Source organism: Barbatula barbatula (genome assembly GCF_947034865.1).
Source record: "Barbatula barbatula genome assembly, chromosome: 3".
Lineage (NCBI taxonomy): Eukaryota > Metazoa > Chordata > Actinopteri > Cypriniformes > Nemacheilidae > Barbatula > Barbatula barbatula.
Genome location: NC_136764.1, coordinates 20,087,854 through 20,114,122, shown reverse-complemented (window position 1 = coordinate 20,114,122; position 26,269 = coordinate 20,087,854). Strand labels below are relative to the sequence as shown.

The following is a 26,269-nucleotide window of genomic DNA, read 5'->3' as shown; positions in this document are numbered from 1 at the left end:
TCCTTAATTTGGTGTCATAATAAAAATACCTTTGAAAGAAAACATGTGGGTGGACATATAATGAAAGGATTTAAAAAAGGGACTTTCAATCTATAAGTGGCATGTGCATGGCATGGAATCAAACCCATTACCTTTCGACCAACGGCAATTGCCATTTCAGCATAGTCGACCAATATTATAATAAATTAGTAAGATTACATTTTAGACATAATAGATATATTAAGGATTGATTCTAAGTTTGTATTACACTGAATAGTTTGTGGATGTTTTCTCTATAAACGTAAACAAAGGAATGTTTCAATAAGTTTACCTGGCTCATTTTTAACAGGTAACACCATCTGAGGGGTAACAGGAGAGGGAGGGTCCGGTACATTGAAAAGTGTTGGTATAGCATTGGGTTTGAGTTTCCTTCCCCCTGCTGGTGATCTGGCGATCTCCTCGAACTGACTCTCTTCGAAATGATCCTGCCAAGTCATTGAAATAATGCTTTATGACAACAATATACATCGTTAAGTTAAGAGGACATCAGGAAGACGACTTAACTTGCTTTCATTTATCAGTGTAGATCACGAGAGTGATCGGAATACTCTTCTGATGTGTACTTGCCTGGCACAGTCTCGAGCAGGGGGTCGGTACAAAATCACGGCGACAGTTTACGAGCCACTTTCTCATGCGCACGGGGTCTTTGGGAAAGCGAAACAGCTGCTTTCCTATAGATGTGGAGTTTGAGCAGTTTGGAGCGGAGCATCCACCCATTTTTATTTACAGTCGCCAAATGTTTAACTTATCATCTGGGGAAAACAACGATGAAACGTAGAGGTCTGCTAGCAGAGGATTTAGCAGGTGTATTAATAAAAACGTTTCGCTTCAAAAAATAGATCCCGGTTGTTTCAGTAAACAAAAGCGTTGCAGGCAGTCTCTTTAATGTACTGAGTACAGCGATTTGCTTGAGACAAATATCATTTTTAGTATTAAGTGAAATGCGGAGTTTGTTTGAGCCAAAATGGCGGCGGTTACTTCTTTTGGCGATTTTGATGACGTGAAACGTGTGCGGTGACTTTAGATTTGCCGGTATACAATTCGTTAATATTTGGCACATTTAAATGATTGCAAATCGTTGCACGTAGGGTTTGGGGATGTGACGATAGTACAATAAGTTAAAAAAGTTATAAGTCCGTTTAGGGAGATTTTATTTTTAGAAAAACGATCGATCAAAATGGGGGTCACCTTTGCTAGTGACGTAAACTTCTGCCGGAAAGAAAATACACCACTCACATGGTGCGCGGAAGGGTGATTTCATGAAAGTGAACGGAACGAAGTTAAGGAAATTTACGTTTATTCACAGTTAGCAAATTAATAATCAGTTAAAATTACTTATGTAACAGAACTATGCACAGTTTGCGTATATTGAAATGAGTGTTTGTCGATTAATTGCCGAAAATATTGTTTCTCCACATGCAAGTAGAACAAACACATGACGTTAATTTATTTACAAAATCACATGTGACACTTAGCGTTTATAAATACTGCTCTTAAGTCAGGCTCAAAAGGAAAAACCCGTATTCACACAGGTCATTTAAATAATGACGTCCTCAATGATGATTCCAGTAATAGATGTGCAGGGCAATAATTTTAAGGAGCTGTGGGCTGCAATGGTTCTGGCCATTAAAACGTCTTCATTCATTGCCATTGATACGGTGAGAACGACATCATTGTTTATGAACGGAATCAGTTGAATTGATGTGTTTAATACTCTAATGTTGTCTGATCTCTTTTAGGAGCTGAGTGGTCTTGGGTCAAGGAAAGCTCTCCTATCAGAGTAAGTTATATTGGGGTTTTTGACGTTTCTTTGTCTACTACGCAATTTTAGTTTAATTTACATGAGAAGATTCTCACAGTTTTCATTGTTTTTATTAAAGATCTATTGAAGACAGGTACAAAGCCATATGCCATGCAGCGCGCACACGGTCAATACTGTCTTTGGGCATTGCATGTTTCAAAGAACTTGAAAACAAAGTAAGATTTACATTGAATGTGCTTTACCTATGGTCACATTACATTGTCACGACCTCGATTCCTTATAATGTTCTGTTTCTAGGCAGACCGCACATACCTGGTCCAGGTTTACAACCTAACCTTGCTTTGCACAGAAGAATACATCATTGAACCCCAGTCAGTGCAGTTTCTTGTGCAGCATGGATTTGACTTCAATAAACAATACGCTGAAGGTATTCCTTATCATAAGGGGAATGACAAAGTAAGTATCTGTAATTCTATAAGGAAACGCGGATATATTACTACATAAGCATTCATTTTTAAACTTTCTGTGCTTGTTTTATGTTTAGGGAGGTGATGCCCATGGGGTAAACATGCGATCATTATTCGTAGAGCTTCTTAGAGCAAACAAGCCTTTAGTGGTCCATAATGGGCTGATAGACATGGTGTTCTTGTACCAGTGCTTCTATGCCCATTTACCCGAGCGACTGGGCACCTTTACAGCAGATCTGTCCCAGATCTTTCCTTCAGGCATCTACGACACCAAGTATGCAACGGAGTACGAGCTGCGATTTACAGCTTCATACCTGGAATACGCCTATAAGAAGTGGTAAGTGTAATGTCTCAATATGCAAGTTATAGGAAATGTGTTCATGGTTCCAGAGCATTGTAATTACAATACGAAAAAGCAATACACAATGTATAGACAATGATATTTTCTGTCCTCCACAGCAAGCTGGAAAATTCCAGAGCCATTGAAGGTGGCAGAAAAGCGGCAAATGTGTTTCTGGAGTTTTGTAAATATACAGGGAACATGCAAACCTACGTAGACTACAGGCCTTGTGTGGACAACCAGGATCACGATAGTGCCCTCAGCATCTGTGTTCAGTTTTCAGTGAGTTCTCTCTGTTGTCCTAGAAATATTCTGCATTTTTTCTTACAGGTTTTCTCAACATGAGAAGTTCATTAAGAAGTATAAAAGCAGTTAAAATCATAAATGCAATTGTCAGTCAAATAAAGATGCCTGTTGGCCATTTATTATTATTTACTGTGGTAGTGATCTTACATGATTTTTATTTCTCATGACAAAATTGTACAATTGCTACTGTATGTAGTTTTGCCAGTGTGGTAATCGATTTGTGCTCTGCTTTTAGTCATATGGATGGTGTCCCAATGGTTCTCAATGCCCAATGTCACATGACACAGACCTTATAATCCAGAATGATGAGACCAAAAAAGACAAGAAAAAGAAAAGAAAGCGCAAGAATAAAAATAAAGATGATAAAGAGCATCTGGACCAGCCTCCTGATACATGCGAGTCCCCAGAGGGCAAGAGGACACATTTGGAAAACATGGAGCTTGATCTGCAGGATCAGTCAGTGCCTGTACCAGAACCCACACTCTCAGAACACCAGGAGACGGTGGATAAGGAGCCAGCCGATTGTACAAATGCATCTGAGCCTACAAAAACAACTAAGAATGGGAATGAAGAATCTCAGCCACAAGCGTCCTCTATGGATCTCGATAGACCAAAGGAGAAGAAAGTTGAAGGAGGAACTCACAGAGCAGGCTTTGATGCTTTCATGACAGGTTACATTTTTGCTTTTGCCAGGAATCTCACAGCAATGACAGAAGAAAGCAACTCTGCAGACCCCGTCCCCGAATGTCTCAATAAGCTGTACCTCAGTGGCAAGTCTGTTCCACTACACATAGCCAAAAGCACCTTCACCAAATCTTCAAAGGCTCATGTGCACAAGATGGACTTTATCTGGGGGAAAAGCCCTGCTGTTCAGACTGAAGGAAGTGCATAAAAACTTAATTTTTGACTAATAAAATTTGAGTTAGAGTAATTTACTGTTTTCTTTTGTTCTTGACAGTTTTGTCTTTTTTGTATTTTAAAGAATCACTGGATAGAAGGCCCTTGTAATTGTGTATATAATGTAAAGAATCAAGAGGCTTCAGACTTGCAAAAAGTGCAGAAATGCATAAAGTGCTGTTGGGTATATACAGTAGTATGTGGGTCAATAACTAAAGCCACTATAAAATAAAACATTTTTTAATTTATTTTAAACAAATAGGAATACACACATGCAATTCAACATTTAAAGCCATATAAATGGTAAAATAGGTCCTGATCTGCCTTTTGGTAGAAATAAACATCTCCCATTCAGTTACAAATCTAAAATCTACAAACGCTGAGCAAACAGTCAGGACCTAACACGCAGAACGTTTGAGATAAAAATACACTAGCAAAACTTTTCCACATTTACATCTCTATTCATTAAACAGTTATAACAACATAGTAAAATAATTTTTACTCAATATAAATATCAAAATAAATCCTCTCTATAAAACTATCATGCCTTGGTTAAATTTATTGCATAGAAATGTAGTGACACAAAATAGATTAAAAAGTTCAAACCATTAACTTATTTCAAGTGCAATTACGATTTTAAGTAGATACAGACATGGACACTTTTGGAGACCTGAGAGGTCACAGAGTGAAATAGATTTTCTGAAATCACAATGACACGCACCATTGGCGGAGGACGACGATTCACAGGAGCTTTTGCGAGAGCAAGATGTACTACAAAAACTTGGAATGTTTGTAGACTCTTTCTAGGGCCAGGCAGTGCAAAAAAATAAACACCCACCATAACCTTTCTCCTAAAGATTTGCCCTTTGGTAACTTCTAAAAACAAATGCTAACAAATTGATGGGCAAAGCTGCTCCCTTAAATGTGCGTGGACAAACTCAAAGCATGTTTAAAAAGACAACAGCATATGTGGTTCGTGCAATCAATAGCATATTGAGTTTTAAAGGGGCCACAGAACGTCTTATTTGTAGCCCTGTGTAAGGTGACATCCCACATCTCCCTCGGTATGGGTTCTTCATAGTGTGATGGGTAACGAATACATGAACCGGTTCAGTATTTCACACCCGTTTCTTGTTCTCACTTTAGACACTGTTGTTTACTCAAAGCCGTCCTGTTTGCTTAGATGATACGGATTCCTCTATTCACTCCAAGAAACAATATTTACATCTTTAAGCGCTTTAAATATTTACCAAGAATATAATCTCTGTTCACATCTCATCAGTTCAAACCTAAGGGAGTAAGACTCCAGTCTACCATCTAGATATCACATCTGGAGAAGCGGTCTGTCTCTGTGGACGCTTTGCAGGCTGTCAGGACAATTGGACACAGTTCCTGGGGTTCAACGGACATGCTCAGAGTCAGCGAGTTCTTATTTGAGATCAACACATCCTCCTGGTCTTCAGCCTCCATGTCCTCACAAAGGCCACCGACGTTTCCGTTCTGCATCTGGCTGAAGATTCTCTCGGTCTCATTCGCAGGGCTGCCTTTGCTGTTGGAGCAGTCCATGGCCTCAGCCTCTCCTTCATCAGAAAGGACCAGAGGTGGCCAGCACTTTAGCGCCTCTTGTTCACCATGGGGCCTGTACGGAGGGATCTCTGTTACCGCATACTTCCTAGCCCAGCCACTCAATGCCCTCTGCCTGCTTTCACTGCCGGGCTGTCCTGCATCACTCTTGGATACGGTAGGAGTTGAGAACATGGTCTCCGAGTGGGGCAGCAGAGGGGAGACGGGGAGAGACCAACAGTGCCGACCCGGAAGCTGCCAGTGCTCCGGCCAGCCTGTGGCTCCTGTGCCGATGTTGGGCTGAGGCTGGTAAGAACCCTGACTGCCGTGGGGCGAGTGCAGATCGAACATGAGCGAGAAGACTGATTTGCTGGGCATGTCGAAAAATTTGATCTTGCCACCCTTTAGGTCTTCTCTAGCATTGAAAGGGTTGACTTTTGGGACCCCATAAATGAACTCTCTAGGTCCTGGGTTGTAGTAAGGGTCCTGAACGTTCACTTTGCGGCCGGCGGGCTTGCGAGAGAATATGTCCGACTGACTTCGGGAGAGCCAGATGCTGCGACGTGGACGAGGCGACTTGGGTGGAATCTTATCATCTTGGAAACCGTGAGGATTTAACCTTTTTATTCCCTTATCAACATGTCCTGGAACAAGAGAAGAAGTGATTGAAACCACATTACTTTTTGATTCTCATATAAAGCTTTTTTTTAAATAGGACATTCAAATTTTTGAACCGTGATCATTCTGTTAAGATTTTTTCCTATTTAGAGAAAAATGTATACAAGTTTAGACCATGGAAGAATGCAAAAAGCGCCTTTAAATTATAGAATTGACATTACATTAAAGTGTTTAATTTTGCCATCAAGTACTCACCTTGTCATTTAAAACCTTTATGACTTTTTTTTACAGAACACAAAGTGTTTGAGAAAGTTGTTAACTTGCCCCCACTCACTTCTATTGTATTGACACAAAACCAATGAATGGGGGCCAGTTAACAACATTCTTTGAAATATCTTATCTTTGTGTTTTGCAGAAGAAAGTACATTATAGAGGTGTAAAATGACAAAAGGATGAGTAAACGATGACAGCATTTTTGGGTGAACTATCATTTTAGGCTTTAAAGAAGCAATCCTGATCACTAGGGGGTGCCAAAGTAATATTTATTTGAGTGAGAAAAAAATACATGCAAAGCAAATGGCTCAGTAATGTTTATACATGCCCAAATCGAAAAACACAGCATGCTACATCCTGTCTTAAGTTTCTCTACACACTAAAGTATTTCAGAGAAAAACAAACCTGAGCTACTAAAGTGGTAAACGTTCCATCCTGACTGCATATAGACCCAAATTTAAAGGTAGCCTGCATCTTCATGGAGGCTCTAATCTCGCCCAGCCACAAAATATTTTGTTACTTATTCCTTCTATTCAGCATATAATTGGGCTGCAAGATTACAGAACAGAAAGGGAAAAGATGGCAACCAGACACTGTGTGTTATAAAGCAATTCCTATTAGAAAAGGAGAGTCCAGCTCATGAAAGCCCCTGGAAACGGGATGCTACTGCCTTTGGTCCTGCATGTTTTCTAGCTACTTTGTATTACATGTGTGGGTGTTTGATAGCAGGACCAGGATTAACTGCTTGCACATTTTGTGTTCACCACCACGGATCATGAATTAATGAACACCATTCATAATACAATCTTATTGATTTTAGTCCAATCACTGTTTCACATGAGTTTGTGTGAATTAGCACAACCCCACAGAACTCACCTTTAGGAATGGGTTTTTTGTCTAGCTCCACTGCAGTTAACAGCATCCTCTCTCTCTCGGATTCATCACCTTTCAGCTTTTTCTGGATCTCCTCCAGCCTCTTTACCATGTCTGTAAACGACGGCCTGAGCTTTGGATCCATCTTGGATGTGCGTGGAGGCAAGAACAACATAAAAATACGTCAGCATCTAAATCTCAAGTATGATACGCTGCACAAAAATCATAGTTGGAGAATAATCTTAAACACTGTTGATGTTAAAACATTTAATAAGGGTGTAGTTCCGTTTCTGTTGTTCGACTGCTGAAATGTAATTGCAACAAGAAGAATAAAACAATACTGAACTATTTTAGTAGGGTTGAAAATCAGGAACTGGTTCTTATTCAAACTTGATTCCATTACAAAACAGAAACAGTGACGCATGATGAAAACAGATCTTGGTAATGTTTGTTTGTCGATGAGTTCAGCCAACAAGGGCAGCACATCTGACCAGTGTAGTCATTTAGTAAGGGTCAAGGAGTCATTTTAGTGAACTGGTCAAAATGACTCACCAATGAATCAGATACTTACTATCTGATGTTTGGTCAGATCCGACCTTTAATAAACCAAGAATAGTTACGGTTTTCTGTTATAAACATGGATTTAAGGGAACAAAATTGAATAACTGGAGTCAGGACCAGAGGTCATCCCAGTTCCTACAGTGTGAGATACGATTTGATGAGAAATTCTCTCACATTGCAGCAGTTAAAGGCGAATTGTAGGAAGTCAGGTGGACAATCTCCAACCATGTGCTGGAAGGCGTGATAATCCAGACCAAAGTTCTGAAAAGGAAAGACATGACTTTTTCATGACAGGACACTATATGAGAAGTCATCATACAGAACTGTAAGATCAAGTTGTGGGCTTACTTCAGTGCGTGGTAAATAGTCAGGATCAGCCTGTATCCTCGCAATGATCTCGCATAAAATAATTCCATATGAAAAGACATCAGCCTAGACATGAATACAGAGTAACGATAAAGTGTTGTGATAAATGCTGGAGGAAACCATTTTTTACTGTTGATCGCAGAGTACAGCTGAGAATCTAACCTTCTCGTTATACGGCTCGTCTCTCAACACCTCTGGAGCCATCCAGAATGGAGATCCCACCACGGACAGCTTCTCTCCCTCTGAACTGAACACAGACACAGGGGGTTAAACACCAAAGCCAGATGTGTCCAACCAATTACACATGGAAGAAAAATACCGGTACTTATTATGGATATGTCCTATTCAGATCTAAGAACCGGTGGCTCAACCCATTGACTTGATTTCAAAATATGTATAAACAATTAAACCATCTGAATCACCTCAAAGTTCAGTAAGGCCAGCAGCACTAACAGGAAGTCTTTGATCAGGCTAATGTGTTGTGAGGAGGTCATGGGAGAGAAAGGGTTTTCTTTGAGCCGCTCTGGTATTATTAGCTCTCTGAAAAGTTGACTTTGTACGGTATGTTCCTTCTAAATCAGATGTCCCCACCCCCCACTGGCCATATCGCTTGCATCTCCCTGTCAATTTTACTTTTATTAAGTTTGCACGAGCAAAACAGAGGGACGCTACATCGCAAATCACTGCATTTGTAACTGCTGCCGGTGGTACAATTTTTGCATTTTCCATTGATTTTCTTAACTGGAAGAAAAGCATCACCCCCACGTTGGCTCTTACTTACACATCACTGGGGATTTTCTCTGCAAGGCCAAAGTCTCCGACGACTGCAGTATAACCATTCTCATCTGACTTGATCAGGCAGTTCTGAGATAACATTAAAGAGAAAAAAAACAATGAGTACTAGAACATATTGATCCTCCCATGGGATACCCTACACTTGAGATTTCAACTGAAGTCAATAAGAATCACTTAAACAGAAAGTAATGACGTAGTGTGATTCCCAGAGCTAATAATTACAGGAAGTCCCATAGGTGCTAAAAGAGAGAATGCAACAGCCGGCGGTAGAAACAGCTGTTTCAATGCTGACTGCTATACTCTTGATCATCATGTAATAATATGAAACCTGTGGACAAGTGTACCTTACAGGTTCTCTGAAGAGTCTTAAGAGAGATGTACATTTGATAATCAGCATGTTTCCTGGTAATCAAACCCATGGTCTTGGTGTTGCATGCACCTTGCTTTACCAGTTGAGCTACATGAAATGAAAGTAATTTTTGCTTAGTAATGACAAACCATTTTGGTTGTGTGTTAGGTCCCCACTTAATGTCCAATGTAAAATCTTGGTCCTAAAAAAACCTAGTTGAGAACCACTTCTATTACTTTGAAAAAAAATCGATCGATGTAACGATTGTGTTTGTGATTGCTTCCGATCACAATGTTAAAGAAGGCCTTTACCTTGGATGTGAGATCTCTGTGGAAAATGCCCTTTGAATGAAGGTAACTAAGGCCCATGGCAATCTCTGAGGCCAGTTTGACTCGCGTGGCCCAGCTCAGGTACTTATTGCTGTCCAGCAGCTGTTCCAAGTTGCCACCATTAATGTACTGAGAAAAACAGAGACATCATGAACAACACATCAGGATCAAGTTTATCATTTATAAAACCCCAAATAATTCAATTACAGAATGAGAAATAGGCAATACAGTGTCCTAATTATGCAACGTATAGACATAGGAAATTAAACAATATACAGCTGCAGAAAAAAACAAGAGACCTCTACAAATTTCAAAAGTATTTCTAGATGTATTGTGGACCTTTCAGTCCAGTGACTGTTGAATTTCAACAATCAAACCTGAGAAGCAAATGTGAAAGATCGACAGCATGACAAGACACATGAAAACTTAAAAATCTAAGTAAGCATACAACATTTTTATTTTCCCTAAACACAGAGCATATTTTTCTGTTTCTCCAGTTTCCATTTTCTGCAAATAAAAACAATTTTTTTATTTGACATTTGGTAAAATTATTGCTAGTAGTTCATAGAACTTAACACAAATGATTATTTTACCTAAACACATACTGTATACAGTAAATTTTAAATTCAGGAAAACGGTCTCTGAAATTGTAAAAAAAAAATGTGCCACTATTTATTACATATAAGGGCTGTAACCTGGAAGTTAATTTTTGTGGGTGGGGGGCAGTTTTCCAGAGATTTCCATTTTTAAAATGTATATTTTTTATCCATGAAATGGCCTCTGAACTGTATTCACATTTCATTCACAAATATAGTGGTATTGTCTGCATCTATGGTTCAAAAGTTTCTCAGTGAATCTCACCATTTCCACCACTGGTTACACGTGACATTTGCATTATGGGGATTATAATTGTTTTGAATGCCATACTATTTACTTGTTAAAACAAAGTAGTTTATCCAGTCGATCTCCTGTGGCTAAATATAGCAAACACTCTAGTGGACCGGTTTGAAAAAGTCATAAAAGCCTTCAAAACAGCAGTGCTCAGTAGGAGTCCTTTAAGTGCTTAAAAGCAGCCTTCTGTTTCACCGACCATATGCATAACAGCGCCATACAGTAATTAACTTATTATTCTGCAGGAGACATTGCAGCACTGTATGGTTTGTGTGATTATCTTTGAAACAAATCTTTGAGAGATTACTTAATGTTCCACACATGCTGCCACCCACTTGCCTGATGCATTCACCACAGGACACAGTCTCATCCATGTCCTAATTTTGTGTTGTCTGAAATTATCTGTGCTGGCATACACAGGGCTCCACGTGTATCCGCGATTGAGTATGCTCAAGAAGCTGTGCGGACGCGTTTGTGTGCGAGACGGATGCAGAAAGTCACGTTTTATCTGAGGAGCCCTTAGTATGTGTTCACCGCAGTGAGATATCAACAGAAAGACGAGATGGCAGAGTTGAAATGACAGCACATAAGAGTCGGTGAGCCCATGACCCCACTTTGTTTATCAATAAACCTTTTCAATGCTTTCTAGCATATGATGAAGATCACCGGTTAGGTTAACCCTACAGCGTTAGCACACTGCAGGACTTTCAAGTTAAGATTTGAGATCAAACTGGACAATAAATAAAGCCATTTCTTCTTTAGTATGACAGTTATTGCATTACAATAATGATATTAGGAGGCGTCTTGGATTTCCAAAGCTTCCAAATCTGCTATATGGGTCCCACACTCTTTACCTCCTTGGGCATATTTTTGCTCTTTTTACTTCAAGTGACCAGAAAGCCATGTCCATCAGTATTCAGAGGTCCATACAAGTACTGGAATAACATCTACCTCTTATCAGGGTAGCATTGTAAATTAGAGATGCACCGATATATCAGCATATAATCTGTATCGGTCTATAAAAGCAATTTTACCACTATTGGCTGTCAGTTTAAAAACAGCACATATGACATAGCCAACCACACAGTTTAGCTAAACGTTTACTATCCACTTTAATCCCATTTCTCTTTCTCTCATCATCCCGCAGACCTGATTTCTTGTCCAACATACATCCCCATTCCATCTCAGGGACACTTTCTGGAGCTGTCTAGCTTATGCAGTCTGTTGGCTTCCTCTCTCCAGGGTTAAACCTCCAACACTGCTCTCTGCATTGCACCATAATGATCAGCGATGACGGAGTACTGCCTGAATGATGAAGCTCAACAGAATGAAAGACCCATGCTCATCCACCTTCTTTATAGGCCTATATGGAGCAATAATCCACTTGGTGAAATTTGCTCTGTGATGCTGACGCACGCTAAAGCAGAAGATGGTGACAACCATCAAGTGGGTTGATTTCCTAGCTGCTGAGTGATAAGAGCTCATTTGAAACACTCAACAGCCTTTAAATGAGGTGTCTTTGCTGGTATAAAATCTATTGGAAAATGAATTGTTAATGACAGGAGCAACATAAGGCCATTGTGGCTTTCAATAATAGTATAATCCTTCAGCAGGCCAGTGATTACCCACGATTACTATAGCACTAATACCCTCTTTTTCCATCAACATGCATCAGGAAAGCAGACAGAAGGTCACACAGCCACTGGCACACAAAATGCTTTGGTTTGAAATCCATTGTTTATTCTTAAAGGGGCACTTGGTAGAAGTCAACTTCATTATCAGAGGTTTCCAGGTGTCAAGACATTGACCAGTTTACCAAGCTTGTATACGATAAACTATAAACCTGGTCCTTTGTGATTTGATTCAGTTACTTCACAACGCATTAACACAACTCTTAAAAGACCCCCCCCAATTTACAATGCAAAACTAGGACCTTAAAGGGGATAGTAAACAAAATATAAATTCATAATTTTCTCAACCTCTTGTCATTTTAAACCTGTATGACTTTCTTCCGCAGAACACAAAAGCAGATATTTTGAAGAATGGCGTTAAAGGGATATGTCTTCCGAGAAACCAAATTCCCCATGTTTTAATCACCCTCAAAGCAACCTAACTGAATATGACTTTCTTCTTGAAGAACAATGCAGTTGGAGTTATAATACCACGTATCCTTTTACTTCCAAGCGGTAGAATGGGTGGCGATTTTTTGAAGCTCCAAAACGTGCACCCATCAATCAAATAACGGCTCGACACGGCTCTGTGCAGTCTTATACAAACGCATTGATTTGCCTCAGAAGACCTTTGTTAGGAGAAATATCTATATTGAGAGCGCTATGAACGTTAATGTCATCAGCATCATCACGCTGAACTTCCATTTACTCTCTGTATTGACTAGATTTGAATACAACTGAATGCCCAATGAAGCTATTGCTGTTTATATTCATTTATATATTTAATGTTTCTGTTGTCAGACATGAATGAATAATTAGAGAAAATGTATGTTCACATGTCCCAAACAATGACAGGTGCCTGTAAAAGGTGTTTTTTTTGTAAAAGGTGTACTCACTCACATGCTGCGGTTTGGTCATAAATGTGCTGCTTCTGTCGCTCACTGATCAAAGACCCAGAGACATTTTTCTACTCACTTAAAGCTAATGTTTATCCAAAAAGATGCTAGTCGCTTTTCTGAGGGAAAAACTCTGTAAAGACTGCACCACTGCGTGCCTGTGTTTGTATGTGCATGGTGTCCGTGACAGATGCATCTGCATGGGACGTTTCGGCTGACCACACGCGCGTTTTCCAAAACAGACCAGGCATTTTGCAAGTCAGCTAATGAATGGAAACGATCGCATTCAGGGCAGGGGATGTAGCCAGTGTTGCGCAAGTTACTCTGAAAAAGTTATTACTAGTTACTCATTAAATATTCAATAATGTAATTAGATTACTTTACAAATTACTCTCTCCAAAAAGTATTTAAATACTTATTACCAATTGCTTTCTATATCGTATATCACCCTTGATTAGTTAAGTGATTCAAGGATATGAAACGGCTCTTAATTTATTCAAATAAATAATCTAAAATAAAATATTATTAACTGGTCAAAGTATTACAAATGTGAGAATTATGCATTAAAGCACGGATTTTAAAGTAAGTTTTGAATTTTGTGTAATATATGTGTGTGCAATAGTGGAATTTACATCAAAGTATTTAGTTTAATTACCTCAGAAGTAACTGTAATTAAATTACAGAAAACATTTCAAGGGAAAAGTAAATGATAGTAACCAAATACTTCTTAACTAATTACTCCCAACACTGGATGTAGCCTACCTCCTGCCGCTCACAGTCACGTTCAGTCCATGCACGATCACGCTCTAATGAAAGGAAATGATAGAGCCGGGTATTACAAATTGCCCTCATTGCAATCCGTCAAAATCACGGACAGCCTTCAGATTTTTCCGTAACTATAAAAAAGAAACCTCGCTAATGACAGAGAACTTTCAGTTAACGCAACCTCGGAGTAAAACAAGGGGAAATTTAGTTTCTTGGCTGAAATATCCTTTTAACTGGCCCCCATTCAATACAATAGAAGTAAATGGGTGCCAGTGTGGTTCGGTTACCAACTTTCTTCAAAATACCATCTTTTGTTTTCTGCAAAAGAAAGAAATGTATAAAGGTTTGAAATGACATTTCACATATGACATCAATGTAATCTTATATATATGCAGTTGCAAATACAAAATAAATATACTGCTGGAGAAATAAAACCACTTGGTCTTATTCAACATATATTCGCAAATATTTGGATTGCATTTGTGTTAGCAAGAATAACAGTGAGGCTAGAAACCATGAACACATGCTCAGGTTATAGCACAAATTCTATTAAAGGCATTTGTTGTTGATTTGTTAAACTGTCGGTTCCAGTGCAGACAATGGGAAAGAGTTTAGCCATGTTTCATGTGCTCTCCTTGGTAAAGAGTCAAACTTATATTATTATATTTTAAACCTATAGCATGTCACCTACCTCTGTGAGAGCATGAAGCTGACCTTCTTGCACACAAACACCCATGAATCTACACAAACACAAAGCAAGAGAGATGCAAGTTTAATGCTTTGCAATACAGCAGCATCTACTGTACAATTGAACGATTTTATGGGACATCAGTAAAATGTGAGCATAGAGGTACGTAGTACAAACTCTAAGGCGATGAAATAAGTATTAAAAGTCCTGAAAATCTCTGAGGCATTTGCCTGAAAAGTTTAGTTTATGCTCCGTATTAGTTTCATCTGTCAAAAACTGCTTTTACAAATGACACCATAAATTCAAGACAGGTTAATAGTGCTGTACATCATCACAAGCTATAAAACATGAGAATGTCTTCAGTACACACGGGCAAAACTCTTATGTGAATAAGAACAATGGCACGGCAAAGCAAGAGTTCCACCATAAAAAAGCTAGATACTTCATCACCACCTCCTTTGGTTCAAAGGGTTTATATAAGAATAAAAGCAGCAAAACAACATGCTATCCGTTTTCTACCTATACATCTTTATTAAATGTCTTCATGGAAGTGAACTTGGTAGTTAATTCACTATGGCTATATTGAAGCAGGCAACAAATATAAGATTAGTTCCACTTAGTTGGTATAATATAGGGCAGTATAGCAAAAAAGGCTAAAGTGTAAATGTTTAAAAAGCTGGATCGTTTTAATCGGAATCGAGTATAGAATTGAAGGGCTTCGCACACAGCCAATTCTTGAAGAGCAACGTGGCATGTTATTCTCAGTCTCCCATCCTCTCTTCTACAGTGACGGCTGCTCTTTTATGTCTATTTGCATCACGCTGACATCTAAAGCATTACTATAGTAACTAATGGATCTATACCAAACACTGTCAAAGCTGTCTGAACAAACAGATCTGATTTCAACGCTTTCAAACACTGACATGAACAGCAACACATCAAATTTACGATCAGACTGAACACAGAAAAAAGGCATGATATAGACATTCAATAGCCTTTCCATAATTTGCTCTCAGTGTGTCAATGTCCGCCTTGCACAGCTCATTGGACTGTACAAATTTGTTGCCGTTTTGGGAATTACAGCCTCATAAACTCGAAGCTTGATTTTTATTGTGGCTCTGTGTGTTTGGATTTCATTAACAAAGACCCCCTCAGCTCTCTCCTGTCTGCAATACGGTCTATCCGCCCCCGTTCGACAACACCCAACAATGGTGAAATTGTCAAATGCGCACAGGCTCTCTCTCCCTCCCGTCCACCCACACACTCAAATTCTGCTGTACACACGTAATGTGCCACAAATATGGAAACGATAGTAAATGCATTTAAAAAGACCTTCAAATGTGAACAACATTGCTTGTCAGTAGGCCACGTAGAACGGTCGTTTTATTACAAGCAAACACATTGAATTAGGCATTAAAACTAATTTTGACTTAACTAAGGTAAAGGAACTGAAGATCTGAACTACATGTCCAACATTCTGCCGATAAATTCTCAGGTCCCATGCTCCGTTTCAGTCCCAGGTAATCTCATCTGACAACACTCACTAGCTTAACTCGGCTGATGTGAAGAACCAAGACGACAGTTTTTCCAAGTACACCGATCTCAATGAAATCTACACTGGAGATGTAGTTTCAGTCCATCTATTGTTAACGGATTCTGACCTGATTTCTCTGGACTGGAGGAAGAGGAGGTCATCGCTGCATTTCCATCCAAAGTGGAAAAAGACATAAATTGAAAGCAATGCTCCAAAGCCTCACCGCGTAAAGACCTGCAGTAATTTGGAGACACTGGCAGTACATAAAACTCCTTGTTCAAAGAGTGGGAAATCTAATATTGATATTAAACTACATCAGACCTAGCTTTTTTTGTGCATGTTGGTGCCACATTTTCCTTTGAAGTCCATGTTAGTGTCATTTTCCTTTTTAGTTACAAGCTTGTTAAATGTACTTTTATTGTATCAGCTCCTTAGTTTGTTAGTGTAATCCTCAACTGAAATAAAAGCAATTCATAAAGTAACCACACAAACGCGCAATGAGCAGAGCCATAGACTCAATTTATGTTTTGTGGTGTTCTCCTTGGTCTTAAAGTTCTCATTGTGTGTTTAATTTGAATATATTCTCTAAAAGTAAAGCAGATGAACTTCTTATATTAATTTCTCAAAGTGAGTTTGTCAACTGTAGTAAAAAGCAGAAGACTCTACTGCTACATTTACACAGGGTGTCAGCGAAAACAATGCTTTAATAGATTAACAGGGAGAGAGAGAGAGAGAGAGAGAGAGAGAGAGAGAGAGAGAGAGCTGTAAACATAAATGCAGTGATGGCCAAAAGTAAAAATGACAACTTTGCTTTTTATTCGGAGTTGTGCTTGTATTTTAGAACACATTGACACAGCTTAATGACTAAATGTTCAAATGGTCGAAAAATATTACTAGAAAATCGACAACATTTCCTGTGAGATGTGTATAATTTTTTTTATTTCTGCTAAACTTCAGCTTGCTAAATAATGTCCAATGAGTACCTTAAAAGTTGTCCATTTTGTACCATACAACACAAATTTTGATGGTTTAATCTAACCTGAGGGTGCATTGAAAGCAAATAAATGATAAATCCAATGGTGTGACCGCAAACATGTGAAGATGTTAAAAAGATAAATCTCTCTATTATTAATCTCTCTATTAGGGAGTGTACAAACCTGAGAATGTTGGGATGGGAGAGTCTGTTCATGAGCTGAACCTCTCGCAGCATGTTGGCACGATTACTGCTCAGCGTGTTCATCTTCAGAGCCATGACCTGGCCTGACGCTCTATGACGCACCTACAACACACAGTCCAAAGGATATTGCTCATGTTGGTCACGCAAAGATTATTAAAATACAAACCAAAGAAATGTGTAAATGGAATGTATTTGCTCATAATATATCTTAGGTATGGGACTAGATGTTTTTATTCATTCTCACACAAGAGATTGTTAAATTGCATGGGAGTCAAGTAAAATCAATAACATTCAACTGCCAACGGCACCAATAAGAGAAGTGGTTCCCAATTTTGACGATCTAAGCACATAGTCTAAAGCGCAAGTGCACTTGGGGCGTTTAAGCAGGTTTAAGGAAAGGAAAACTGGTCGGCACGCCAGGCGCATGGTCTGAAAGGGCTGTCCCTATTCTCTTAATGAATAATGGGTGTATTTTGAGCAAAACGTGCAGTAAACCAATCACAGTTTCGTCTCCCATTCTCTTTAAGATAGTGGCGCTATTGCCATGGCGGATTTGCTGTTTACGTGGCGAAATTTGCAAGAGCAAAGACTGGATGCTTCTCCAGAGAGACCATAAACAATCCGGATTTTTTATCTTTATGTAGCCTACACAATAATAATCTTTTACATTGTAATCCATTAATTTTTTTATAGTTGGCATGTTTGTGTGCAGCTGCGTGTTCCTCGATGTGTGATAATTAGAATGTATGTGCGCTGTGCACCCACCTATTAGGGGTGGGCGGAATGACCAAAAATCGACTTCGTGGAATGAGTAATTTTTTTTCAGGGTAACAATATATATCAAAGTAAGTTCTAATAATGAGATCTATTATTTATTTCTCTTTTAAAAGGGTTTGCTGCGCATCATGTCAAAGCATCACGCATTTCAAAGCAAGTTTTGCCTCGTCTCGCCTAATGTTGAACTTTACGAAAACTATTAACAGCTTTACGAAACAATCGGACTTCGGAAATACGTGAGAATGAGCTTTTTTAATTTGCACGCGCAGATCCTTGCACCCCTGCACGAGCACTGCGGGTGAGAGACAGGAAAGTTACAAACAACAAACGCTGCACAAGAATGGATGGGCTTTCACAACAACTGAAATGTGTTCTGCAGAACAGTTTCACTGTGCCTGCTTTCATCTTGCTGACCAATAAAAAGTAATTCAGGAAAGAAATATCAACCACAGGATGTCCTCATGAGTAAAAAATTATAGTCTATTCCTGTAAATGCTGACTTTTTTGGAAACTCAGTGCATGGAAGTAGAACACAACATATTAAATTATGTGAACATACTGTACAGCCAAAAATTCATAATTGCTTTTTACTATAAATACACGATGCTTACATAACTAGTTGATATGCAATGAAAACGATTCTTCATTTCCTGTACTGCAACCATAACACCCCACTCCTGTTCAGCTATGCCCACCTGCAGTGAGAGCCGACTGCCAGACATGGACCCAGATGCTCGCAATCTGTTCTGCTATTATCAGGTCGCAGCTTGTTGCCCAATGAGCTTATCTCTATGCAACAAATCCAGTGTCTTAGGGAAATATTTCAGTTCCGCAAATGAAGATGGATTACAATATTGCGCAACATGATTATTTAGGGATTCTCTATCTTGCAGTGGGGGTATTGATATTTGTTCAAGCTCCTGAAGCGGGTAGAGATTCAAAGCCATTTGTTCCAATCAACTGAATAAGACTATTGTTGCATTTGCTTCCTAGACATGCTCGAACAGATCCCACAAAGCAGCTGGCATTTGGCTCATCTCATAACCCCTACCTGTGCCACATGCAGACACCCCCTGCCTGCCACCCTAAAGCCATACGCTCAGTTCCAAGTCTAAGCTACCTGTGGGAGGACAAATATAATGAAGGGAACCAATTAAATGGATTTCCTTACTGGACGGTTAATACCCATAAATTCTAAGATAATGTGGGTTCAGGGTAACAAACTGAAACAAAAAGTCCTACTCACTAGTTTGACAGGGCTCTACAATAAATGATTTACGCTGCTAAAATTAGCTATTTGCATGTTGAATTCAAAGACCTCAATATTAACATATCTCAGAAACTTGCCTTATTGGGGCTCTAGACTGCAACCAAATTCTTGCATTTTGCGACAATCTTGCCGTTGCCATCAAGTAAACAGTCACGCCAATTCGTCTCTCCTCCTTTAGCCATTTGCTTATGGGTGTGCCTGCAAACTATGTGTACTTTTTACTTTCCAAAATAAAATAAATCAACCCCTTTGAATTAATTTTATTCATCAGAGTCTGAAATACATATTATTAGGTTAACCAAATCGCATAAAGATTTTAATCTGGAACATGTTTATTTTTATATTTGTAATTAGATATACAGAAAAACGTGCTGCATGCGATAAAGACATGATGCAGAAAATGCATTTCTGCTAATATTGCAGCAAATTGGCAGCTTGTAAGGTCTACTACATTAGTTTTGACTCTTAGCATGTTTGTCAGTAATGTGCTCATGTGGTAATTTCTGTTTCCATAGAATCTATACTTGTTTGTCTTTGATAAAACGTCATTATAAAATATTGTGACCAGTGTTGCCTTCTAGGCTACATTATATGTGCCTTCTTTTAAAAACAGGCTGTATGTATCTTGAATAAGTATAATTATACGCCTAAACATCCAGTCAGATTAAAAAGCTTGACAGACTGATGTCTAAAGATCAGACTGGCAAGTGCTATAAGGTTTAAGCACGTTCACTGCAGTCTCTCGCTCGTCTTTCTTGTCGAATTCATTTCTGTGTTAAGAACGCGCTTCCTTGTTTTTAAAACGACGCAAAACAGTTTTATTGTGATTGTGCGTGTCGAACATTAGTTTAAAACTTGCCTTACACGGCGGTTGCATTTTAAGATTGCGCTAGGTGATAAATGCTGAACTCACAGAGATGGAGGGAGAGCACAATAAAACTGTCTTTCACTATGATCAATCCATGGGTCATGCGCATTCTGATCCATGGGGACGTGCGAACCGTACAAATCACAGATCGATCTCGATCCTTTTAGCTATTATGTAAAATGTATTGGATTAGAATTATTAGAGCTTTCCAACTTTCGTTCATGTCAGGCCAAATGTCTAATTCAACTTCGGAGGCACCGAAAATCTACATACCAGATATATATGTAGCGGTACCCATGCTACATGTTTTCATGTACCCATTCGTTACATGCTCCATGTATCTACTCTCACAGAGAGATAGTATTATGTATAATGCTAAAGACCACTGAAGACTCTTTTGTCTTATTTGATTAAATCAACAAAGAGATTATTGGAAATAGTATTGATATTTATTAGAGTTAACCTAACGAACATGTGATCTTGCTTCAGGACTTTCACAATACAGTGACATGTTGTGCATTACGCATGTAGGTAATGCGTTTCATTTTCATTTAGTCGTTCATCCATCTTTTTCTTTTGCAAGACGGATTAGATTTTATAAACTTTAAATGCTAAATAAGCAAGTTAATTGTGGAGCACGTCAAAAATAAACCTACCTTTGAGTGAATCATGAATCTAATCGTTTTTCTGTCAACCCAAAGATTCACAGCGTGTACACAGAAGCTCTGCAGGAGGTGTGAAAGAGCTGACTGCTGTAAGAGGAATTGATATGGGCAGCCTGCGGAGACACTCGTCTCCTCTAGCTTTTCTGACCTCAACATTTTATTAGGTTTTTCAGTAAATACAACCCCCCAGAGCCTACTGTACTACTGATGCAGTTCATGTAAGAGGTCATCTGGATTTAAGGTGCATGAAATGGCCAACCACAATTACACAAGATAATGTTTAGCCATTATAATCAACACAGTAGCGCAATGAGTTCCCTGTATATTTAAAGGGGCATTCGGCGCCTAATGGTTAGCGAGTCGGACTTGTGAGGGAGGCACCTTACCCCTACTTGCTCCACAGGCACTGCAGTGATAGCTGCACACTGTTCCGGGTGTACGTGTGTTCATAACTTGCTGTGCGCGTCTTGACTACTCTCTGGACGGGTAAAATGCAGAGGTCACATTTTAGGTATGGGTCATTTGTCAGGTACCATATCCTAAAATAGGTCACTTTCACTTCACTTGTACTTTCACTATATCTCTATATATTATGAGAGACATGTTTAGATGCACAGAGAATGCAGTGTTTCCCATTCCCTCGCTACGGTTTCAGCTTTTTCGGTTGAAGCGCAGACATGCGAACTGACCAGGATTTGAGATGTCGCCAAGCCATACTGAATAAAAACATCATCTGAAGAAAGTTAAATCTAACTAATGTTTCAGTATTCATTCACTGCAGTTATCCATCAGTACAACCATTTTATCAGTGTACGACAGAGCAAACAGAAAGCATTACCTCATGGCGTTAGCATCATCATGTTCAGTTTCCATGTTATTTCAAGCTAAAATAGCAGTCTGCATATAGGGAGATTTGACAAACACCATGTCTGTTGTTTAAAATTAGCAACGCCTCTACACAACGGAGCTGTACGCATAACGCACACCCATGACATTTATAACGATGATCTTTCGGCACAATATCCTCTAATATCCATGTTTAGCACCAAAAGGACCTCATTTAACCCTTTCCACATCGCTCCAATCATGGTTCAAGCTAGAGCCCTGCACAGGCCTCAAATGTTAGGCCTGGCCAGAGACGCTCAGGTCCTAGCCCGGCTCATGTCCGACAGCTTATCAGAATTCTCAGCCTGAGTCTGACTGAAGTCTGTTGTGTTTTTGTACCTCCGCATTGCACAGGCTGTTGCAGCGATTAAAAACTTTCCGTTTTGTTTTTAATGGCAAATTATTTAAAAATATAAGTTCATTTAGAGAAATGTTTAGAGTATTTTTGTTTGTTGCTCGGGCACAGAATGCAGTTTGATGGCCAACCGCGCCGATCTTAATGATTTAAATGCATGAGAAGTCTGCTTAAATTTATCTTTTAGCGTTGTCGCCATAAGAAATAAATATATACTGGTGCGTGCCACACTGTGTTATCGTGTACCAAACTTGTCAGAATATTTGGTTTGTCGGCCATCAAGCAGCGCTGCTCAGACCATTTGGCATTTTCCACAGGAGAACGCATCTGTCATAAACTGCTTGTGTGTTACTTCGATAAAAACTGATAGGTCTGCGCAATGCACCCATAAAGTTGTAAACATAATAAATGATATACTTTACATTACTCTGTTGTGCTGAGAGATGCCTGGCCCACGTTTTAACTATGACTTGACAACACATTTTGCTTCGGGTCAATTTTCATGACATAAAATTACTCATATCAGATACATTTTGTAATATATATTTGGGCTTTCTATTAAATATTTAGAATTAATTTATGGTGTTATCTAGTGAACGTTAGAAAAAAATTTTACCATGTAATTTATCACTGGTTCTTAATATATAGTAATAATATTTATTCAACTGTTAAACACCTTTTTTGCTTAATTTTTTATGGCTCATGCTCTACGTGTTTTGCCTGTTTCTGAACACCCATTTTACCATGCGTTTTATCAACAGTAGTACTGACACGCAGAGCTGGTTAATGGACACACAACAGTAAACGAAATATTTGTACTGTTTACTGTTTGCTATATGTTTCGTTTCGCTATATGTACCTTTCGACCAGATTTATGATATTTTATGAACCATAACGTTTTGTCTACATTTAGCATTATTGATCAGCATGTTACATTTGTGACCCAGGCTAAAGTCTCATCATCTAATAAATTATATTATTATAATTGCTACAACAAGCATCAAAGATCAATTTCAAGCATTCATTTCACCAAGATTTCAATCTTTAAAATGGCATTATTCCGTTTATATTGAAGATATGGTTGTTATATTTTCACAGAATATTCTGCGGGATGATTTTATGTAGAAAACAGTAAAAAGACTTTAGCTGGGTTTTCACAAGCAGGTTCACATTTTGTAATGAACAACGTTCTAATTGGGAAATTATTTAAAGATAGCAGTTCTGGTATGAATGGCATGGAAAGGTTCATTAGAGGCCGTGGTCTTAACATGTTGTCTTCTCATTGTAAAAAAACACCAGTAAGGTTAATCATGCATTTGATCAAAAACACATTTAGGTTAATACCAGATAAAAACTCAAACATACATTCTGGTAATACATTTTAATGTGAGATAAAGACTGAATGAATGTCATCCAGCAATCATCGTACCTTGTAGACTTCAGAAAAGAACCCAGATCCAATCCATTCGCAGGTAAAGTCATCAAGTCGGGTCAAGCGAGAAAAGGCACTGATGAGAGCTCGGTATGAAGAGGGACACACTCGGTCCAGCTGTGCCGGGCTGGAATCCACCCCTCCTCCCCCACCATCAAGGTCGTCCAGTCGATCTGGCCTTGTGGGGATCCCAGCAATGGAGTTGCGTTTGCTCCGCTCCATCACTACTGGTGCACAACTAATCTAGAAGAGTCCTAGTCAATCACCTGTTCACATATTTGACTATCCTTGTCAGACCTAGAGAAACAAAAAGGTAAGCAAAATATTTGCATGCGATGTATGCTATTCTTACAACTACTGGATAGTTGACTACTTGTCTGTAACTCAAGACAATGAAGGATCTTTAAATCACAGTAGCTAAACGACTGTACAAAAATGCCATTCATTTTTTTTCCTTTCACTGTTAACTTCTTTGAAATCTTAGATACAAGTTATTACAAAACAAAACAACCTTGAGGCAAACAGTAACTATGCTCATGTTGACTATTTGCCTATTAATGAAAGCAATTACAATTAAGCAAAATTGAAAGTGTGGTGCTAAAACACACCTGGTGAACAAGAAAGAATTTACCATCCTACATAACAAGACTTTGCCAGCCTTGAAAAATTGCAGTTCAACTCTTGCAGTGGCTCACCAGAAGTAAAAAGCCACTTTAAAAAGATCAAACATCCATGCAGTCCGTACAGTGTTTAACAGATGGGCCTACTCGCTAAAGTGAGATAGATCAACAAAGTAACAACTACAGAACAAATTTATTAATAACTTTTCAATGAGTTGCAACTTTAAAACTTCAATTAATACTTTTTGAGGAGATCCTTGAAGGGACAATTCACCCAAAAATGGAAATTCTTCATTTACTCATTGTTCTAAACCTGTATAAATGTATTTGTTCTATTGAACACAAAGGAAGATATTTGGAAGAATGGCAGCTACCAAATAGATCTCATCCCCTTTTTCCTGCCATAGTAGGGAAAATAAATATCCATTCAAAGGGATGAGATATGTTTGGTTAGTAAGATAATTCCAATTATATATCTTCCTTTGTGCTCAGCAGAACAAAGTAATGTATACGGGTTTGGAACAATCTGAGGACAAGTAAATGACAGAATTTGCAGTTATGGGTGAACGGTGCCTTTAAGGGCACACGTGTTTACCTTACAAAGTTATCTGACATCTAGCTACGGCAATCTATCATACTGTCAAAACAACCATATAAACCTTGAAATGACAAGATCACGAAGCAGGGCAACAATGATTCACGAAACACCAACACCACAACATTTTGCTGACTCGAACCTTTGCACGGTTACAACACTAGTCCTATTAAAATATCTGACTCATGATGATACGTAACAGCCAAGCAAGACCAGCAAAAAGGGCAAACAAATGAGGAAAAAGACGAACATCAATTCCAACAGAGACTTTAATGGCTTGATTTACACAAGGTCATGAGCATTTTAAATCCACTGAACAGTCGGTGTGACTTTTACAGGCGGAGGATGTGAACAACAAACATTGCTGACATTCCACAGATGTGAAACAAGTAATGAGAAGGACTTGGCTACCTTGTAAAGCTCATACCTGAGATGCCAGCATGCATTTGATAAAGACTACACTGGGAGAACAGAAATGCAGTGTTTGAAAAACAAATCTGCTTAGGATGTTATTGTAACATCGCATATTAAATATACACATGTAAAATGTAAATACTAGAGGATGTTCAGCCAAGATCGCCATAAGGCTTTGATGTTGGCCACAAACGACGAACTTCTTAACTCGTTTACATTTCCGACGAGTCTAGTTGAACATGCAAGCAGGTTTATGCACTAGACAGGACGTCCAAAATGTTTGCATAAGTTACACGGTTACCAAGGAAGCCAACGCGAGATACAACTCGGAAGTGCAAGTGTTGCAATCCGAGATCGCACAACACGTTATATGGCGACCGAAAGTAAACTCTGCTGCTGCATCCCTGTTGCCTGAGCTGCAAAACAATAACTCATCTCAATACCGCCGAGAATAGAGATCAGGTGCGACAGCACGCTGCCATTAAACAAGATCCCCAAACGCTTTTTAATTGTTTACTGACGGAGCAACTGAACTCGAATCGCTTTCTTGCAACTAAATACTTGGCAACCAAGACACCGGTCAAGATGAAATGTCTTACCTGTTCGCCAAGCTCGAAACTGAAGCAAATATACGCGTAGGGTCGGCGTCGACAGGCCTCATTTAGTTCCATTGCATTTAGTCAAAACAGACGAGGCCATTACACTGCAATCCATCCTTTTACATGCAGAGATAATTGCTTGTTTTGACCGAGCGTCGACTGGGCTATATCTGAACCACACGCCCGAAACACGAACGCCCCATGAGCTTCTTAAAACTTCAGGCGAAAGGCACAAACTTTCCCGAGCGAACTCGATATATAAACGACATGCACAAACACTCAACTGCGTATGTTTTGCTGTCCACAGAAATGAAGCGGTCAAGGGAAGATAAATAACGCGCGGGTCCTATAGGTCTGCCGTTTACCCCGTTTATATTATGTCTGACTAATTTATCGATCAATGCATTCCCGAATGCGTTACCCCTGCACGGAGCGAGTCAAAATGCACTGAAGTAAATTCAGAGGCAGATATACTTCCATAACAGTTGCCTCTCCCCACGGACCAAACTTACGTTTTCTTTGCTAGAGATTGACGTCTGCGTCGGCCATACAGATGAAGGGACTTCTTAAACGGTACTGTTTTGAACCAATCGGCGAGGAGGCTATACCAGGATGGGCGTATAATTATAA

General features: G+C 39.1%; 3 protein-coding genes across 7 annotated transcripts in view; 1 reads left to right on the top strand and 2 right to left on the bottom strand.

Moving 5' to 3' along the window:
- The window catches only part of LOC306892005 (uncharacterized protein), a 3,124-nt gene extending 1,855 nt beyond the window's left edge, over positions 1-1,269 (bottom strand). The window contains exons 1-2 of the mRNA XM_079452705.1: positions 607-1,269; positions 311-464 (exon numbers count right to left, since the gene is read on the bottom strand). Coding sequence (XP_079308831.1) covers positions 311-464; positions 607-756 — 304 coding nt within the window. The 5' untranslated portion in view covers positions 757-1,269. The remainder of the gene's footprint in view (positions 1-310; positions 465-606) is intronic.
- toe1 (target of EGR1, exonuclease) lies at positions 1,106-3,843 on the top strand. The gene is made up of 8 exons (XM_079452690.1): positions 1,106-1,318; positions 1,572-1,697; positions 1,779-1,819; positions 1,920-2,016; positions 2,099-2,257; positions 2,346-2,605; positions 2,728-2,890; positions 3,150-3,843. The coding sequence occupies exons 2-8, from the start codon at positions 1,584-1,586 to the stop codon at positions 3,804-3,806; spliced, it is 1,491 nt and encodes a 496-aa protein (XP_079308816.1). The 5' UTR covers positions 1,106-1,318; positions 1,572-1,583; the 3' UTR covers positions 3,807-3,843.
- tesk2 (testis associated actin remodelling kinase 2) lies at positions 3,839-26,234 on the bottom strand. Of its 5 annotated transcripts, none has more exons than XM_079452682.1 (11): positions 25,640-26,165; positions 23,409-23,708; positions 17,140-17,261; positions 14,452-14,500; positions 9,521-9,667; positions 8,847-8,929; positions 8,228-8,312; positions 8,048-8,131; positions 7,874-7,960; positions 7,142-7,283; positions 3,839-6,018 (listed from the first exon to the last, which is right to left on the bottom strand). In XM_079452682.1, the coding sequence occupies exons 2-11, from the start codon at positions 23,631-23,633 to the stop codon at positions 5,129-5,131; spliced, it is 1,914 nt and encodes a 637-aa protein (XP_079308808.1). In that variant the 5' UTR covers positions 23,634-23,708; positions 25,640-26,165; the 3' UTR covers positions 3,839-5,128. The 5 variants fall into 5 exon arrangements, with proteins under 5 accessions (XP_079308808.1, XP_079308809.1, XP_079308810.1 ...); XM_079452683.1 differs by having other exon boundaries at positions 3,899-6,018; positions 26,152-26,234; XM_079452684.1 differs by lacking the exon at positions 25,640-26,165 and adding an exon at positions 24,043-24,162 and having other exon boundaries at positions 3,899-6,018.
- Positions 26,235-26,269: the final 35 nt, after the last annotated feature.

What these genes read in the sequence shown, in the direction of transcription:
- toe1 (XM_079452690.1), top strand. Translation starts at nt 1,584, where the DNA reads ATGACGTCCTCAATGATGATTCCAGTAATAGATGTGCAGGGCAATAAT. An exon ending in TCAAAGAACTTGAAAACAAA is followed by an intron (nt 2,017 to 2,098) that starts GTAAGATTTACA and finishes TTCTGTTTCTAG; the next exon opens with GCAGACCGCACATACCTGGT. An exon ending in GCATCTGTGTTCAGTTTTCA is followed by an intron (nt 2,891 to 3,149) that starts GTGAGTTCTCTC and finishes CTCTGCTTTTAG; the next exon opens with TCATATGGATGGTGTCCCAA.
- tesk2 (XM_079452683.1), bottom strand. Translation starts at nt 23,633, where the DNA reads ATGGAGCGGAGCAAACGCAACTCCATTGCTGGGATCCCCACAAGGCCA. An exon ending in ACGAGCCGTATAACGAGAAG is followed by an intron (nt 8,132 to 8,227) that starts GTTAGATTCTCA and finishes ATTCATGTCTAG; the next exon opens with GCTGATGTCTTTTCATATGG. An exon ending in CAAAAAACCCATTCCTAAAG is followed by an intron (nt 6,019 to 7,141) that starts GTGAGTTCTGTG and finishes CTCTTGTTCCAG; the next exon opens with GACATGTTGATAAGGGAATA.